A 16,737-nucleotide genomic window follows, 5' to 3' on the forward strand; every position below is an offset into this window, starting at 1 on the left:
TATTGTCGTGAACATTAATAGTGAATTTAAGTGGGCAGAAAGTTGGCCGTCTAAGCTCAAGGAATGGTCCGTTTTTGACGTCAATGCATTGTCTTATTTCAAACTTTTCCAAGCAAAGATTTCAACTGCCTACTCTAACAACTAAAATAGGCAGGGCAGAAAGTCGCGTTTGTCTAAACTAGTGCTAAGACAAACATGAGCTTTCAGCGTTGATTTTTTCGTTAGAAATAGGTTCGCTTTTCTGTCCTAGAACCACCGTGTTTTTAGAAAGTGGAAAATGAATAAGACCAGATAAATAGTTTTATGGTCAAGAACTGACATGACAAAACAAAACTGGACCCCAAAAAATGACTTTAAACTGATCTTTCCAGCTTATTATTCAGTAGGGAGTGGTTCGATCCATTGTACCTTTTAAATAATTAAGAAATATGAAATTTCGGAGGGAATTTTCTAGAAAAGTGATTTGTAAATTAAAAGAATGATGTCACGAACTATTCAAATATTAAAAAAATTACATCGACTTCTTCAGGGTTTTTACTGATTTTCTACCATACCATCCGAGACCCCAAAATGACATAAATAAGTATTATGTGTCGAAGGTGTTCTCTTGGTGTTATTTTTACTGATTTTCAACTCGGTTTTAATTTTGTAGGAGTTTACATTGAGAATTTGACAGAATATGTCGTGCACTCACCCGAAGAAGTTTTAAATCTTCTCAAAGTTGGACGGAAACGTTTAGTGTTCGCTGAAACCAAAATGAATCGTGTCTCTAGCAGGTAAGGGACATTTTTTTCTTCAGCAATTTGTGATGGTTGATTCTTTTGCTTAAAATCATCTTCTTCTTCAGGCTAAGTGATGTTTTCTGTTTTTGCTTTGAAACAGAAACTTCAATAATCTAGCATAATCTTTTTTGAACTGGGCATCTTTCTGAAATGGAAATACCTTTAACACTAAACCTAATACATGGGAACCTGCTTTTCATCTACATGTTTCTTTGGCGACCATCAAATTCTAAACATAAGACTTGAACTAACATCCTTGAACTATCTTGTCATCTTTATTCTCAGATCTCACGCCATCATTCAGCTGAAGATTTTGAAAGAACGTGTTGGCAATGACAACCCAGCAAGTCGAATGACATCTCCATCTTCGTACGGAATGAAAACCCCCGATTTCTATTTCTCAGATGACGAAGAAAGTGGTCATGATAGTTTCGCTGGAAGCATGGTTAGTCCGCCCAGATATATACCCTGCCTTCAAATTTTCCATAACTCTCTAGGGTAGACTTTATATACCTATTAGTAGAAAATTCTGACGAAAAATCGCTTGGTTGCAAATTCTTTTACCAATGAATCTTTTTTACTGGCGATATTTTTCACGGACGAATTTTCTACCGATAAAACACTTTAAAGATGCAAATTTTCAGGGATAGCACTTTCGCGAATTCTAGTTTTAGAAGAAATTTTACGACTAAAGTTTTCGTGAATTTTTAAAAATGTACATTTCTCGTGTTATGTTTTTCGTGTTACATTTCTCAGTTAATCAAGGGGCCTGTTTTTGAGAAATGATAGCTCCCGTCTTGATGAAAAGCCTATGACGTCAGAAAGACTTTTAAAACCTTATGTGCTACTTTCCATTTGCCTCTTACAGGGGTTGAATCCCAAAAAAGGGAACTTCACTAACTAAATTGAAGAAAGTGATGAAGAATAGAATAGAAAGTATTCCTGTGTAAATTAACTTTATATTTTGTATTCTTTACATTCTAGAACGATACATTCGAAACACTGAGAGGCGATGATGACGTAAGGATAGTTTCTTCAAAATATTTTCAATGATTATTTGATTCTCAGAATCTCTTTATGATATTCCCAATGAATTTGATTTCTAAACTGAATTGATGTCGCATTATTTATTCACATTCAGTCCTGAAATACTTGATCATTTCAGAAATTTTTATTTAGAAGTTTTAATATTTCAGTAATTTAGTATTTTAGAAGCTTTAATATTTCGACCATCTGATTTTACAGGAAAATGAAGATGTGCTTGGCAACTTAACCGACCTCGAAGATGGAGTCACTTCAGTCCGTGGAAAAATCTATATGTAAGTCACAACCATTGATTCTAATATTCATGGTCTGTATATTTTGAAACCAATAGAAGGATTTGGAACTAGTGAGATCTCTTATGAGAGATTTTCTTGATGAAATTATTTCTTAACATCCGATCTCGCGCTATGAGTAAGTCGCACCACTTTTTTCATTTTTACTGATGAACATATGCGTTATTTGTCATTTCTATCGAACCCCACTTGGATTTTATTCTCATTGAAATTAATTTTGAACTGGAAACAATAGAAATCGGGGTTTCAATAGAAATTTTATCCACACTGAGGGAAGAAGTGAGACATTGGTGTATTTTATGTATACTGATCACCATTCTATCATATTTTATTTTCTCCTTTTTGTAGATGCGATTTAGCAGGTAGCGAACGTATAAAGAAAACCAAGGCTAGTGGTGAACGTCTATCAGAGGCTATGCATATCAACTCCTCTTTGTTGGAACTCGGAAATGTCATCCAAGCTTTAGCTGAAGGAAATACACACGTGCCGTTCAGAAATTCTACTTTAACCCGACTTCTACAAGAGGGATTATCGGGGAATTGTAAAACCCGTCTTGTGGTGAGCTTTCAGCTTACTCTTCTCTTTTAATGCTCAGTTTTAATATTCTAGATGAAAAAAATCTCATGATTTAGTCTCTTACCCTTTTGAAGGACAATGATCAAGGTTCTGCGCACTAATCTTTATAAACCCTGGACCAAGCACAGTAGATCTATTACTTTCAAAAAAAGTCTGATCAAAGAGTTTGCTTGAGAAACTGCCGTCAGGGTCTATAAAGCTCACCGGTGCTGCGTCGTTTGTTGCGTTTGTTGCTGTTGCTGCGTAGTTCATCTTCTAAAAATATCTCTTATGCGTTTTAGTCTTCTATTCAGCTTCTTTTCTTTCAAGTTTTTAAATACAGTTGACGCTCTCTAATTCGATCTTCAAGGGGAATTGGATCTTCATCGAATAAGGGAGCTTATCGAATAAGGGAGCGTCGTTTATTAGAGTTTCTTGTTGACGGGGACTTTAAATTTCATCGAATAAGGGAGCCTATCGAATAGTAGAACGTCGAATTAGAGAGTGTCAACTGTACATAATTTTCCTCAATCAGGTATGTGTTGCACCAACTGTGAAAGATTCCCATGAGACAAAATGCAGTTTATTGTTTGGATCACGTGCTATGAAAGTTCAAGTTACCGCGCATGTCAACTATGAAGTCGATTACAAAAAGTTGGCTGAAGCGCTTGCTGCTAAACTTGAAACCCTCGGTACAAACTTGTTATTTATTTCGAGCATATTGAATTATTTATGTTTTAGGAAAGTGGTTATGTTTCTAGGTACCCTTTTTTAGCATGTTATTACTTTCTATATTAGCCCTTGCCAAGAAATCTTTTCTTTTACTTTCATTATTTCACTCTTTATCTTTCTGGTTAAGATTGTGGTATTTTCTCCTTTTTCTAACAAAAGAAAGGCATGAATAAGTAATGATAAGTTATACTTTTGACATCAATTGTTTTCCTTTCTGATACAAAAAGAGCTTCCTACGCAAAAAGGGTTCCTGCGCACTCACATTTAAAACGAAACGGATCTGACAATAATGAGAGCCTCTTTCTCAGATTCTGAAATCTTCAGCTCCAATAATCTTGTATATTATTGCTGAGATACCTCAGAGATAAGGTTTAGTTGTTGTAAGTTTAATCTTTTTAAAAGTAGTTCGTCGTATATCTACAATGGCGAATCTGAGAGGGCGTTCAAAATTTATGGCGGAGAGTTTCAATTTCCTTATAAGGAGTATGGCTAAAAGAAACACTCTCTACCATCAATTTTGAAACCCCCCTCCCCCTTTAAAAAAGACTGAAAAATATTTTCATTTAATTTTTAGAACAAGAATGGGACATTCAAAAACAAGAATTCATTTCGCAATTACAAGGAGAGATCGGTCATCGTAGAGCTATTTCACCAAATGTAAGAATGATGACTTTTCGAATTGTACTAAACAGTCAAATGGTCACTCTACCGCTAAGTTTTGTTGAAAGTTTTCATCGAACGTTCTAAATCTGGATTTACAACGCCACAATCGAACACAATGTTTTGATTCAAGAAGATATTTAAATCATAATTTCGAAGTTAGAAAAGTACATTACTTCAAGTTTCATGCCTTACGGCAATCATCAGACGTACAAACGTACAAATAAAAACATTTTCTTGAAACACAATCAGAGAAATCTATAATAACTGACCACTGCTGTACCCGCCCTCGCCCTCGCCCTAAAAATTAGTATTTGAAATATTATTTCAGGAAAACAAACCGAGTGTGAAAACCGATATCACACAAGTACGCTCACTGCTTGTATTAGAATTGATGACACTGCAACTTTTTTACAACTTTCAAAACCACACCCAATCTCACGGTACCGACGATATGATGTCAACGAAAGCTGTCTTGTTCAGTGCAAACAATCAAGATATGATGCTTAGAAGCATGGAAGGTTTATTGGAGGTAAGTACTCTTCCTTTTATATATTAAAAGGGATTTTGGAACTTATTGGGTAGAAAAACAATTGTATTTTCAAACAGACTGGCGTTTATAATCCGTCTAAACAGTGATATGGATGTTTTTATGGTAAACGGATGATTTTTACGGAATTATATCAGTTTGTATACTAATGTGTTCCTTCCATTATTTTTGCTTATTTTCTACTGTGTCTGAATTGGTCGTCTATAGCATGCTAGACTATTATCAAACGGAAGGCGTCAGTCTCTCAGTCATACGCAATAACAGATTCAATAGAGTTGTATATTTTATAGTACATCACCAATCTATTTTCAGCTGTTGCGAGACTACGTACGCGATCGAGCACCAGCTCGTTCTTCTAACAAACGAAACTACTCAAACCAATCAAGTAGCGGTCACTCATCTGTTGTGACCAGCCCTGATTACTTGGATCAAGGTACACCTAATGACGTCATGCCAAACACATTGGAACCGGTTGCGTCATTTCTCGAGCATGCGCAAATCAATAAAGCAAATTCACAAGAGACTGGGACAGAGAAATCGTTCGCGCAAGACACGAAGACTGTGAGTGAGCGTTTGAAACGTGTCGTAAATACGATGATCCAACTTCGAGAAACGGTCAATGATAAAGCATTACGTCACTTGAAGGATACTTTCGAAGCCTCTTTACAAGGTGAGGGAAACAATGTCTTGATTTACATAAAAATCATGTGCTCAACTAATGTAGACTGTTAACTTTACAGTTGCAGGCTTGTTGAGAGGCGTAGATTTCTTTTTTATTATGGCATAATCATGAGTTTGCCCTTATGTTTTACAATGAAGTGAATACAGTCGCTCTCATGTCGTCTTCTGACCAGCGACTAAAACCGTTGGAAAACCAACGGATCCGGCGAGACTCGCAACCATTCCATTCAAGGACATTTGCTCTACCATTGAGATATGGGTTATGGCATAATGTAATTTTTTCTTTCAACAGATTCCGGTAAAAGCATTGCTTCATTGAACACTTTGGATGACGTTGTCTCAGTTCTTGACCAACAGAAAGGTATATTTTTCTAGTGATCATCGACATAACGCATGGTTGTTCAAAAATTGTCCTTTTTTGGATGGAGTGTTGTAATTTCCAGAATAAGTTGATTTCGTATATTGAACCACATCAATATGACACACGGTACTCTAGTATTAAACCCATTACGTCCATGATTCGGCATACTTGACTTAGCTGACCCGAATTACTGATCTGTATATTCGTCCAGGGGCTGCATCCTTCTTTTTTAACGATTTCCAAGGCTGAAATGTTGCGACTAGATACGATATGAAAAAGCCGGATTTTTCTGTAAAATCTGACGCTTTTGGTGACAACGCAACCTATCCCTAATACTATTTTTTCTTTCAACTACAGATCTTCTCTCAACGTTCGATTCGTACGACGATGTCCAATCATTGGAAAGTACTTTATATTATCTCCTGATGGATAAATCCTTACTAAGTAGTATGATTTTACTTCGTGCACAAGTTGGTGATTTGATGGAAGGCTGGACCTCCCTCCCCGCTGGCACAGGAAGTGATGTCAAGAGACTTTTAGAAGAACTAACAAGTGAAAGAACAGCGCGCGATAAATTACAAGATGAGTTATATTCACTTCAAGAGGAATCCATTATGTCTGAAGAGAAGTTAAAAGATGTCGAATTAGAACTCAAAGCTATACGCGAGCTAAAAGAGAGCTTGGAAAATAAGCTACATTCGTTTGAGAGTAAAAATGAGACAATGGGTGAACAACTATCTGCTATGGAACGAGAGAAGGATCTTTTGGAAAATCGTATCACGGAAATTGACAAGAAAAAAGAGAGTCTTGAAGCTTGTCTAAAAGACAGTGAAAACAATAACGCGCGTAAAGAGCGTGCAATGGTGGACTTAAAAAATGAGAAAGTTGCTTTGGATAGCTTAGTAGCCACACTCAAAGAGGAGATCAATATGCTAGAGAAGGAGCGTACGCGTGATGTGGAGGATAAGAGACACATCGAGGAGGAGCTGGAGGACCTGAGAGATCGAAATATTATTTTGGAAACAGAATGGTCGTGCTGTAAAGAAGAAAATAGTTTGCTGGAGAATGAACTCAATGGTAAGTTGGTGTTCAGGGCTACGTTTTGGGGTGATGGTTGTATCTTTAACTTTTTTTTTTAAATAAAAATACCCTTTCAAGGGTTTCACCGCACATATCATCAGTGGACAGGATGAAATGAGATTTTCTTTGTAAACAAACATAACCGCTCCTCTGTAATGATTAGGATCTTTATATCTTGCCAAATTTCTTTTATAAGAAAATACTTACTGGGAGTTTTCCCAATCGTCGCTGTGAAATAAGTAGCAAACTTTAGAATTTGTAAAAAAAAGGCTGTGTAATTTAGATTAAATCTTCGAATATCATGTATGGCACTTTGCCGGGGAGAGTGGTTTAAACATGTTTTATATTAGTATACAACTTAGTCTTGATTCGCACATTATCGCGAAAAGTAAACACTTGTTTTATAAACTAAAACCAACATATTATACACTTTTTCTATAAATCCCTTCCTACATGTCAAAAACTGAAAGAACATACTCTGATAGATGACTGATAAGCATCGAGTTTATCGAAGGTTGGCGATGTTTATCTTAAACTTATTCTCCTTTCTTTCAGCTCTGGAAGAGGATAAAGCCTACCTTGAAGATGAAATCGGAAAGTATCGTGAAGACGTCAAAATGCTGGAAGAAGCTCTATCCACACTTGAAGCACAGGCTGCGGATTATAAGAAAGATATTGTAGCCTTGAAAAACAAGGAGGATCGACTTCTAGTCAGTATTCGAAATGAAAAAGACAAATTCAACAAAGAGTTGAATTCACTACGTCAGGAAATGAGTACGTTACGTGTTGAACGACGTCGTACGCAACGGGAGATTTCCGTATCACGGGCCGATAAGAGCAATACCGAACGAGCGTACAACGCGCTTAAATCACAAAAAGACTCTTTGCAGGATGATGTTGTGTCTTATAAACAGGAGGAAAAGAGGCTACAACGTGAAATATCCAGTCTAAAAAATGACAAAGCAAAACTAGAAAGAGATGTCAATAACTTGAAAAGTGAAAATATCAAATTGAAAAATGAACTACAACATGTCGATAAAATGAAATGTGATTTGAAAATGTTGCAGAAAAACGAAGATCGAATCGCGTCGATGTTTAGTATCGAAAAAGATCGATTGGTCGAAAATCTTGTGCATTTTAAAGAGAAATACAACCGAATGGAACTCGATTTCAATAAAATATGTACTGAAAAAGATAAACTTGTGAAACAGTTAAAACGCTTTGAAAACAAACATGATGAATCGGAAAACTCAGCACGTCGCTCTCAAAGTCAACCTACAAAAGCCTCCACACCTGATAACAGGACTAAAAATCTAAAATCGGCCGCTTCTATGCATGGCATGCTTGCGCGGAGAAGTGTACACTCAGGTGAGGTATCTGAAGTGGAAGGCAAGGTGTTAGACTTACAAAGACGATTAGCTTTCTTTATGGCAGAAAAGGAAGATATTCAAAAAGAACTGATAACAACCAGAGAAAGAAATACAAAGCTCACGGATGAGTTAAAATTTCTAGAGGATGATACGTCTAAAATTCAGACACTTCTTTCCACGCTAGCGGACGAAAAATCTAGCCTAGAAACCAAGCTCAATAAAGCTTCGGAATCGAAAGCTATTCTTGAAAAAGAGAGAGATGAATTAAAAGGAGTCGTTACTATGGCTCACAAATTCACCACTGAACTACAACATCAACTAGATAGCGTCACCGAACAGAATCGTGTTCTAGAAGTAGATCACGCCACTTTAAAAGAAAGCGTGAATGTTCTTCAAAACGAGGCTGTGATACTGACGAACGAGAATAAACATATAAGAATGGAGTTTGAGAAAGTGGATGGTGATTTGAATTCTACGAGGTCTATGGTAGAAGAAATGAATACCAAGATAACAGACCTTAAAAAGAAAGTGAAGAACGCCAATGATAACGAATTCTTGTTGCATGATAAGGTACAGGATTACATTCCTTTTTCTACTCTCTTACACGATGATAGAATAAAAAAATAGCTTTTTGTTGGAAAAATTAGATGTTGATATAATTCAATTTTTTTTACAATACAGGCCAAAGACAATTTAAAGTACTCCAATCCAAGCCAGCTCATAAATTCATCACTCCACTTTTTTCAATTTTCTGAAAAACACGTACAGTATGACTAGAAGAACAAGTGTCCTTATTCATTATTTTCTGAAATGATAATTTTTTTATCATTCAATATTTTAGCTATCAAATTTGGAGACAGAGAACGTTTCGCTTTCACAACAAGTGGATGTGTGCCATCAAGAAGAAGATCTACTGACTAAGCAACTTGTCTTTTTACACGAGAAATTCAATACGCTGGAAAAAGCTCTTCACAATATTGCCGAAAACGAAAGTGATGCAGAGGTAATATGGTGTATTTTGGTTCTAAAACATTTAAGACACTTGAAACTTTCTAAAGCCATTAGTTCAAAATTTCGTCCTCTTAAAATGAGAAATAACTGATTTTTTTCTCTCAATTATCGCCAAATATTCGCGTTACATGAATATTTCATGTGCAAAAGAATGATCCTTAGGTCTAATGACCTGATATTGTTCATTATTGAACTAGGATGTCAATTCACCTACTGATTGCATATGACGACAGTTTCTAATTCTATATTGCTACAAGGATGAATGGGTGACTGCATGGGACTAGTTTAGGATGCGGGATAAATTTGAAAACGGTGGTTAGCCCGGGGCGGAGTAAGCAGTGGTGGACGTTTATTCCAAACTCTACCGCCACTTTTTTCCCGTAAACCGCCCTGACGCCCTGAGTCCCTGACTATGCGCATTTATATTTTCCCGTGTTTTCTCTAACGGAAGATAGCATCGTCAACCAGTTCTGCTGCCTGATATCAGATCAGCGATTTAACCGCTTATCCACATTTATTCTTCTATCTGTTTATTAATTTTTAGACTAACGTAAAGGTTGCGCTACTCTTCATTTTTCTCAAATTTTAATTTCATCAATTTTCAGGCATTAGAGAAAGTGAAAGAACTGAAGATGACTAATTCGTCATTGCGCAGCACGATCAACGAGTTGAAGAGAGAATTGGAAGCGGTTGTCTTAGATGCTGAATGTTTGAAAGATGAAAGAGAAGAGATTGAAAAATTACTTCAAGTTGACAGCAAAGAAAACTTGTCTCAAACAGGTTCGTTGATTATGTATTTCTAAGCGAAGGGTTTTTGATGATGAAAGTCTTTGGTTTGTAGGTTTTTCGAGAGTGACTGTATTAGAGCTGTTTAGAAGGACTCACACTCACACAAAGAAATTCTGTTATGATGACCAATTTATTTCGATGAGTGAGAATATCCTTTTATAACTCAAGATTTTACCTTCCCCCTTGCTTACGGTCAACTATACTTTTCCAGGCTCGTTGTTCGACAATATTTGTCGGTTGAAGACACAAGTTTTGAAAGTGAAACAAGAGAAGATACATATCGAAGAGAAGATGAAACTGATCGAAGTTCAACTCATCTCACTTGGTCATAAGAACGAAACACTGGAAAAAGACAATGTGGTGAGTCCCATTGACTAAACATGTTTCCTAAATAGAAAAGCTGAGTTTGTCTCTGTATTCAGATTCCATTCGCAAAATTATATAACTTTTCCCGTAATTAAAAATAGCAAATGATTAGAAGACTTGTTGATTTTCGTTAGAAAGAATACAAACCCCTAGTCTACACAATAGACAACTCCAATCTTAGAAGAGTAGGAATTTTACGCTCGAAACGTACGAATCTAACCTTATAAATCCCTTCACTAAATTAAAATAAAATTAACATATTCCCAAAAATCTGGTAATTTGTAAAAAAAACCCTCGGTCTTTGTTTTCTTTCAAGGAGAAGAGTTCAAGACTTGAACAAGAAAAAGCCAACTATCGACAACACATCGATAAACTACAACAACAAATTGAAGAACTCGTTCGCGAGCGAATACAACTCGAAGCTGAAGTTGAATTTCTAAAGAAACAGAATTCAGAGCTACATCGTGATATAGTCATTATTTTGGATGAGAATAGTAAACTGGAATCTGAGCTACAAGACTTGGAAGCAGAGTTTGGTAAACAGGAACAAGACCTAGAATCAGCGACTGAAGAGACCAAACTTCTTCTTAGGTAAGGATTTAACATTTCACTCACAATCCTTCCAACAGATTCCAATAGATTCCAATTCGAGAAAACTCTGGGAAACTATAGGGCGATGCCCTTTTTTAATATTTGAAATATCTATTCCAAACATATCTAAGAATACACATTTTACGATAATGTCAAAGTATTCGGTTAATACCAACACCAGGAATTTAGGGGTTGATTCGTTCATCATCTAAAGTAAAGAGATGGATCTTGAAACTTTTCATCTACAGGCAATTATGTTCAGCAGAAACACAGAATTTGAATCTGAACATGCAACAAAGCACCAACCAAGACGACTTGGAGCGAGCTCAACAACAAGTGCAAGAATTACAACGTGAAAAAGAAAGATTGAGTGAAGAACACCTCTCTAAAGATGAGCAAACAAAAACACTGAGGGATCGTTTGTTGATGGCTGAACTTGAAATCTCACAATTGAAATCTGAACATTGTATGGTCGAGAGTCAGCGGAGGTATTTTTTATTGTCTAATATTTGTCATAAGATATCATACACATATTAGCCTTCCATTTCATAATATTCGTGTTTTAGTACATCTTTTGTTAAGAGTTCTTGAATTTCAAAGTCAGTTGGATGATGGCCAAAAACTTTTTTTTCAGCATCTTGTAGGGAAATCTGGACATTTTTGTGCATTTTCTTTCCCCTGTTAATTGAAAAGAAAATTTCATGTAATAAATGCACGAGTCCTATGAAATAGGTTAATTCAGTTAGATCCATTCATAATTCCTTTAGCGTTATCTATAAATTAAGATACCCCTAAAGAAATCGAATCTTTCATAATCTTTAGATTGAAAATCTCGATATTTGAAAATTTCGGCTTGGTTTCAAGATTGTAAATTCTTCTAAGTCTTCAACACCAATAACTTGTACTTTCAGAACGTTAGCGCGCAACTTAGATGCTGCCGACCAAGAACGAGCCTTGTTGAAAAATGAACTCCAAGGTCTGGCACGTGCTTTGTCTCCTCTAAAGAAAGAAGTCTGCCAAGTGGTCAAAAAACAACACAGTCTCCTTGACAACAATAACAATAAAGATAACGTCACTGATGATAGTGGTTGCCAAGACAACAACGATGAAGCCGTGACCGAGGATAATGATGACGTCATTTCTAAAGAAAATGAAGCTGGTCTTGATTTACCGGATGAGGTAAGAAAATTAAAAAAACAATTTTTTCAATCCATCATGCCTTGATTATGGCCTTCTTTTTTTTCAAGTTGAAGGATTCGAATTGAAGGATCTCCTGTCAAAGACTCTTGGTTAGCCTAATAAAACTCTCTTCTACACACCACCAACATACCAGAAAGTTAGTTCTAGCCAGACACAATTTTCACCTAACCGTAACATTCGGGCGTTTAGAATGGGTCCCAGCTGGCACACAACGTTGTTTCAACGTTTATCTAATGTTCATAACGTCCATATAACGTTCATAACGTCCATATAACGTTAGACGAACGTTGAAACAACGTTGTGTGCCAGCTGGTGTAGTAGAGGCTAATATTTGGTTAACTACGTCTAATTTTCTCACAAATAAATATTATTTGGCATCTTTTTAAGGTCAATCGAATGAAAGAGGATTTGACGTCATTCAACGAAGAGAAATCAGCCTTGGAAATAGAACAAGGCCGTTTGGAAACGAGGCTGAAAGAGATTGGGGACGAAAAAGATGATTTGAGATCCAAACTAAGGGATTTGATACAAGTAAAACATTTTCGTACATTGTATCTTTGAATCTTGTTTGACGAGTTCCTATTTCTTTTTTGTCATTTTATTTTTAGATTCTAGCCAAACTTTGTTGGTATGCAGGGTCATGGTTGTCTTTCTTAGTGTTTTACTTTCTTCCATTTGAGGATTTAGTGAAAATAAGTATACCACTGTAATCGTAAACGCAAAAACAAAATACAACAGGCTAAGTCTAACCAATCTAGCCTGTTACATTTTCCGTTCGCGTTATTCTACCGATAGTTAGCTTTGCTGTTGCATTTAAGATGTTTCATGGATTCTCTACCACGTGTGCGAATTTACATCTGAAATAATTTTTCCAACTTTACTTTTCTTTCTCTAAAGGATTTGGACGAGAGCAATAAATTAGCATCTAAAGAAAATTTGTCAGAAATGGAGGACTCCATTCGCATGATCAGCTCTTTAATGAGTGACAGCGAAACATTGGATCACGAAAAGGTAATATTATCTGATGACGTCACAGACGCTCACTATGACAACAAGATACTAACCATACGCGTTGATAACCTTAATACAGAGCTTCGTTCAGTGCAAGAAGATCTCAGTTTGGCGACGGTCGATCGATTGAAGTTGAAGGATCAATGGAGGCAAGTAAAAAAGCATGCATCACACTTCTACACCAACACCGAGCATAATAAAGGTCTTAAATCTTTGCACCGTGAGCTTGATAACCTAAAAACAGATCTCTCTTCATTCGAACATGAACAAAAAGACCTGGTGTCAGAGCTTGCAAATTTGAATCAACAGCTAGTCATGGCTGAAAATAACATGGCGAATGTCAGCCATTTTAAACATGTCATTGAGAGACACTTGCGACTTTATAAAGATCGTAACTCACGTCTTGAATCGCATTTGCGAGTTATTCATAACGATCTTATCGAAATGGAAGCACATAGACCAAAAGCACCGCGAAAGAGTGCAAAAGTCCTTTTAGAAACCATCAACCTGCACCATTATTTCTCCTCCTTAGAGGATGATTTGAAAAATACGGAAGCTCAGAATAAGAGTCTGGTAGAAGATCAACAAGATTTGAAGGAGCGTTGTAATGCGCTTGAACAAGAGAAACAAGTCACTACTGTTAGCTCTGAATTCATACAAGATAGCATGGTAGGTCAACACACTTTTATCGCTCAATTACAAAAAGACAAACAAACACTTGCTTATGAAAAAGAGAGATTACAAACTAAGCTATCGTTATTCAAAGACGATAAAAAACGAATGCTAGAGGATATGCAACGGTTAAGTCGTAGCCTGGGTGCCACTACTCGATATAATCGTGAACTCGAGGCTAAGTTACAATCATTCAAAGTTGATTTATCAGATTTTGAAAATCGAGCCTATGCTCACTCAGATAGCCGTAACGGTTTTGATAGTATTGATGGAGTTGCGGCTAAATCAACCGACTACTTATGCACAATGTGTCGTGAAAAGGTTGAACGCAAGTTCCTAGGTATCTCCAAGAACACTCAATTACTTGGCGATGAACTTCTAGATTGTATTACTGACAATTTGTCGCTTGAAACTGCAATCTTTACATTCCTTGAAGAGAAAACTTACTTGGAGCATGAGAAATACCATCTTGAATCCGATATCAATCACAAGTATCCTAGCAACAACGATCATAGAGATTACGTCATTTTACAACAAAACAGACGTTCTAGAACTTTTTCCTCGCTTTCTAACCACAGCGAGATTTCTAACATGACAGCCACTACTAACCAACAACTGACCCCTAGACAATGGTCTGGATCTCAACTCTCTATCGATAGCGATATCTCAACCGTTAAAAGGTGAGAGCAAACGCCATTTAACTAACGCCCTAAAAATCCACCCTACCTTGGATGCGTTTTATGATAAAGTGAAAGAAAATTTCGCATTGCAGACTCATTAACACTGCACAATTTGGTGCATGTTTTGCTAAAACAACTGAAAACTTCCGAAAACCACCAACCAACAATCCGCCCATGCATGAACATATCCTCCACCCTTCACCGCCCACAGATCCAGACCACACTGTCTTTAATATTGCATGCTGCACTAACCACTACAACTAATCTTTATACCTAACCACCTAGTTATTTTATTACCTATCTAACCCGTGTACTCTCGTGCTTGATTTTATCTTTTACTATTGAATACCTATCCACCCTTTTGTTTGTGGCTTGTACCTTACCTTACCATACCTTCCAATGTTTGAATATCGAACTAAATGATCAAATACTCCTTGAAAGTGTATTTCCATCAATTTTTGTACCCTCCCTAGAAAAGATTTTTAAACTAATTTCTTCCGACCGAAGCACAAAAGTATTACACTATCCTCCCTCCCTCCTATAAACCGTCCACCATCCTAACCATACCCCTCCTCTTCTCTCTCTCCTTCCTGTAGGATGACTCCACCCATCTTTGAACCAATCCCAAGACACCGTGCAATGACCACGCCCTTACGACGTACGTCTGACAGTGACGATGAAATTGTCCGTCCAAAACCACGGCCAAACAGTTGTGTCGGGATTTACACCATCAATTTTCCAACTTCCACATTGGTTCGTTCTAACACGACAACATCCGTTACCACTCCCCAAGTGGCACGTCTAATGGCAATGTCTTCAAGCAGCAGTCGTTTAAGTCGGAAATACCGCATTGCTGAGCAAGAACGTTCCGCTGTTAAGCGTACCCGGCGTCCATTGGCTTTACGGATGCGAAGATACCGTGATTTGCTTGTCTTTGGGAATTGCGCCGGAAAGACTCGAAAATGACTAATGGTGATTTTCATTATTTCATTTGTTTTTTTAATATTTTTATTTAGCTGTTTTTTCGTTAATTTTTATGACATTTCTCCCTACTTCTAGGGAGTCTTTGAATTTAGGTTTGATAATAACAGACCTCTATGAGATTACTTTTCATCCTCATAGATTTAAATCTAACTTATGAATTATATTAAGATTTGTTTTGAAATAGTTTATGTTGGTTCCGTTTGCATTCATCGAGTTTTTATCATTTCTCGTGTTTTCTCCCTTTTGTAAATGATTTTCTCCCTTTTGTCTCACTCAATAGAATTGGTTGAAAACCCACGTCGGCTTTTTTTTAATAATCAAGAAATATTCCAAATTATCCTACTGATATTACTTTGTTGATATTTTCTGTACATTATCATTTCTTGTGTTTGTTAAGTCAAATCCGCCGCTCACCATTATTTTTCTCTTGGATTTACTTTTCACTTGGGTCCTGCTGTGCGGGAACCGTTTCTTTAAGCAATTTCTGCCATATCCAGCATTTTGGCTTTCAATAGGGACCGCAATGATTTTTTCAAATTGTTTTTAGCGCATTGAAACCATGCTCATTGGAAAGAGCATCAAAAAAGAAAAAAAATGAGGGGTCATTCATCAAAATCGACCAAGCCGTTCTCGAGATATGAAATTTTCTATCTCCTGAAAATGACCCTTTTTTTGGAACGATTTTCGAGGATTTTTGTAAAAATCATGGTTAAATAGGTTTAAAAGTGAAAATCCGGGGGTTATGTCAAAAAATACATTTTTTGCAATAACTTTACTTCTATTAATGCTATAGCATTGAAACTTGGCACGAAGGTTCTCAAGACAAGGTTTTAATTTTTTATCAATTTTTTTTTTCAAATTTTTCGTTTGCGAATGAATCGAAAATATCCTGTATGCCGGAGAGCTGGCAGATTGTCACTCTCCGTGGACTGTGAACTTTCGAATTGTAAACAAACACGCGCTCGACAATTCTGTAGAATTTCTCGAATACCAATAAACTTTGAGCCAAAAAAGACAGCAGAGCGCGGTTGAAAATGTTAATTTTTATTAACAAACAATATGTAAAAAAGGTTGAAATTTCATATTATCTTTGTCTTAATGCCGGGGAGGACAGCTAAAGCCCTCAAAAGTGGCTTTTTCCCAGAAAAAACTGAATAATTCTTTGTAGGATTTGATTGGGTCAATGAGACAAAAAAAACAAACAGCGCTGATCTCTTCCAGTTCCAAAAATGTATAACATCATAGGGGTTTGAGGACGCGCTCACCTGTCTAAATCCAATTTTCTGTTGGTAGGTCGTCTGCCATTCAAAATTTTACAAAATTG

The 16,737-nt window shown here is 36.6% G+C and overlaps 1 protein-coding gene across 1 annotated transcript in view; it reads left to right on the plus strand.

The window, feature by feature from the left end:
* Positions 1-15,639, plus strand: part of LOC136817780 (kinesin-related protein 4-like) — a 34,436-nt gene extending 18,797 nt beyond the window's left edge. Inside the window, exons 8-28 of the mRNA XM_067074101.1 lie at positions 653-776; positions 1,068-1,227; positions 1,767-1,802; positions 2,028-2,101; positions 2,468-2,678; positions 3,211-3,367; positions 3,982-4,064; positions 4,399-4,599; positions 4,930-5,287; positions 5,591-5,659; positions 6,017-6,736; positions 7,295-8,679; positions 8,951-9,112; positions 9,726-9,900; positions 10,121-10,269; positions 10,592-10,866; positions 11,115-11,354; positions 11,778-12,045; positions 12,454-12,597; positions 12,964-14,429; positions 15,026-15,639. Coding sequence (XP_066930202.1) covers positions 653-776; positions 1,068-1,227; positions 1,767-1,802; positions 2,028-2,101; positions 2,468-2,678; positions 3,211-3,367; positions 3,982-4,064; positions 4,399-4,599; positions 4,930-5,287; positions 5,591-5,659; positions 6,017-6,736; positions 7,295-8,679; positions 8,951-9,112; positions 9,726-9,900; positions 10,121-10,269; positions 10,592-10,866; positions 11,115-11,354; positions 11,778-12,045; positions 12,454-12,597; positions 12,964-14,429; positions 15,026-15,395 — 6,827 coding nt within the window. The 3' untranslated portion in view covers positions 15,396-15,639. The remainder of the gene's footprint in view (positions 1-652; positions 777-1,067; positions 1,228-1,766; positions 1,803-2,027; positions 2,102-2,467; positions 2,679-3,210; positions 3,368-3,981; positions 4,065-4,398; positions 4,600-4,929; positions 5,288-5,590; positions 5,660-6,016; positions 6,737-7,294; positions 8,680-8,950; positions 9,113-9,725; positions 9,901-10,120; positions 10,270-10,591; positions 10,867-11,114; positions 11,355-11,777; positions 12,046-12,453; positions 12,598-12,963; positions 14,430-15,025) is intronic.
* Positions 15,640-16,737: the final 1,098 nt, after the last annotated feature.

Source organism: Clytia hemisphaerica, unplaced genomic scaffold (assembly GCF_902728285.1).
Source record: "Clytia hemisphaerica strain Z4C2 unplaced genomic scaffold, Clytia hemisphaerica genome assembly, whole genome shotgun sequence".
Classification (NCBI taxonomy): domain Eukaryota; kingdom Metazoa; phylum Cnidaria; class Hydrozoa; order Leptothecata; family Clytiidae; genus Clytia; species Clytia hemisphaerica.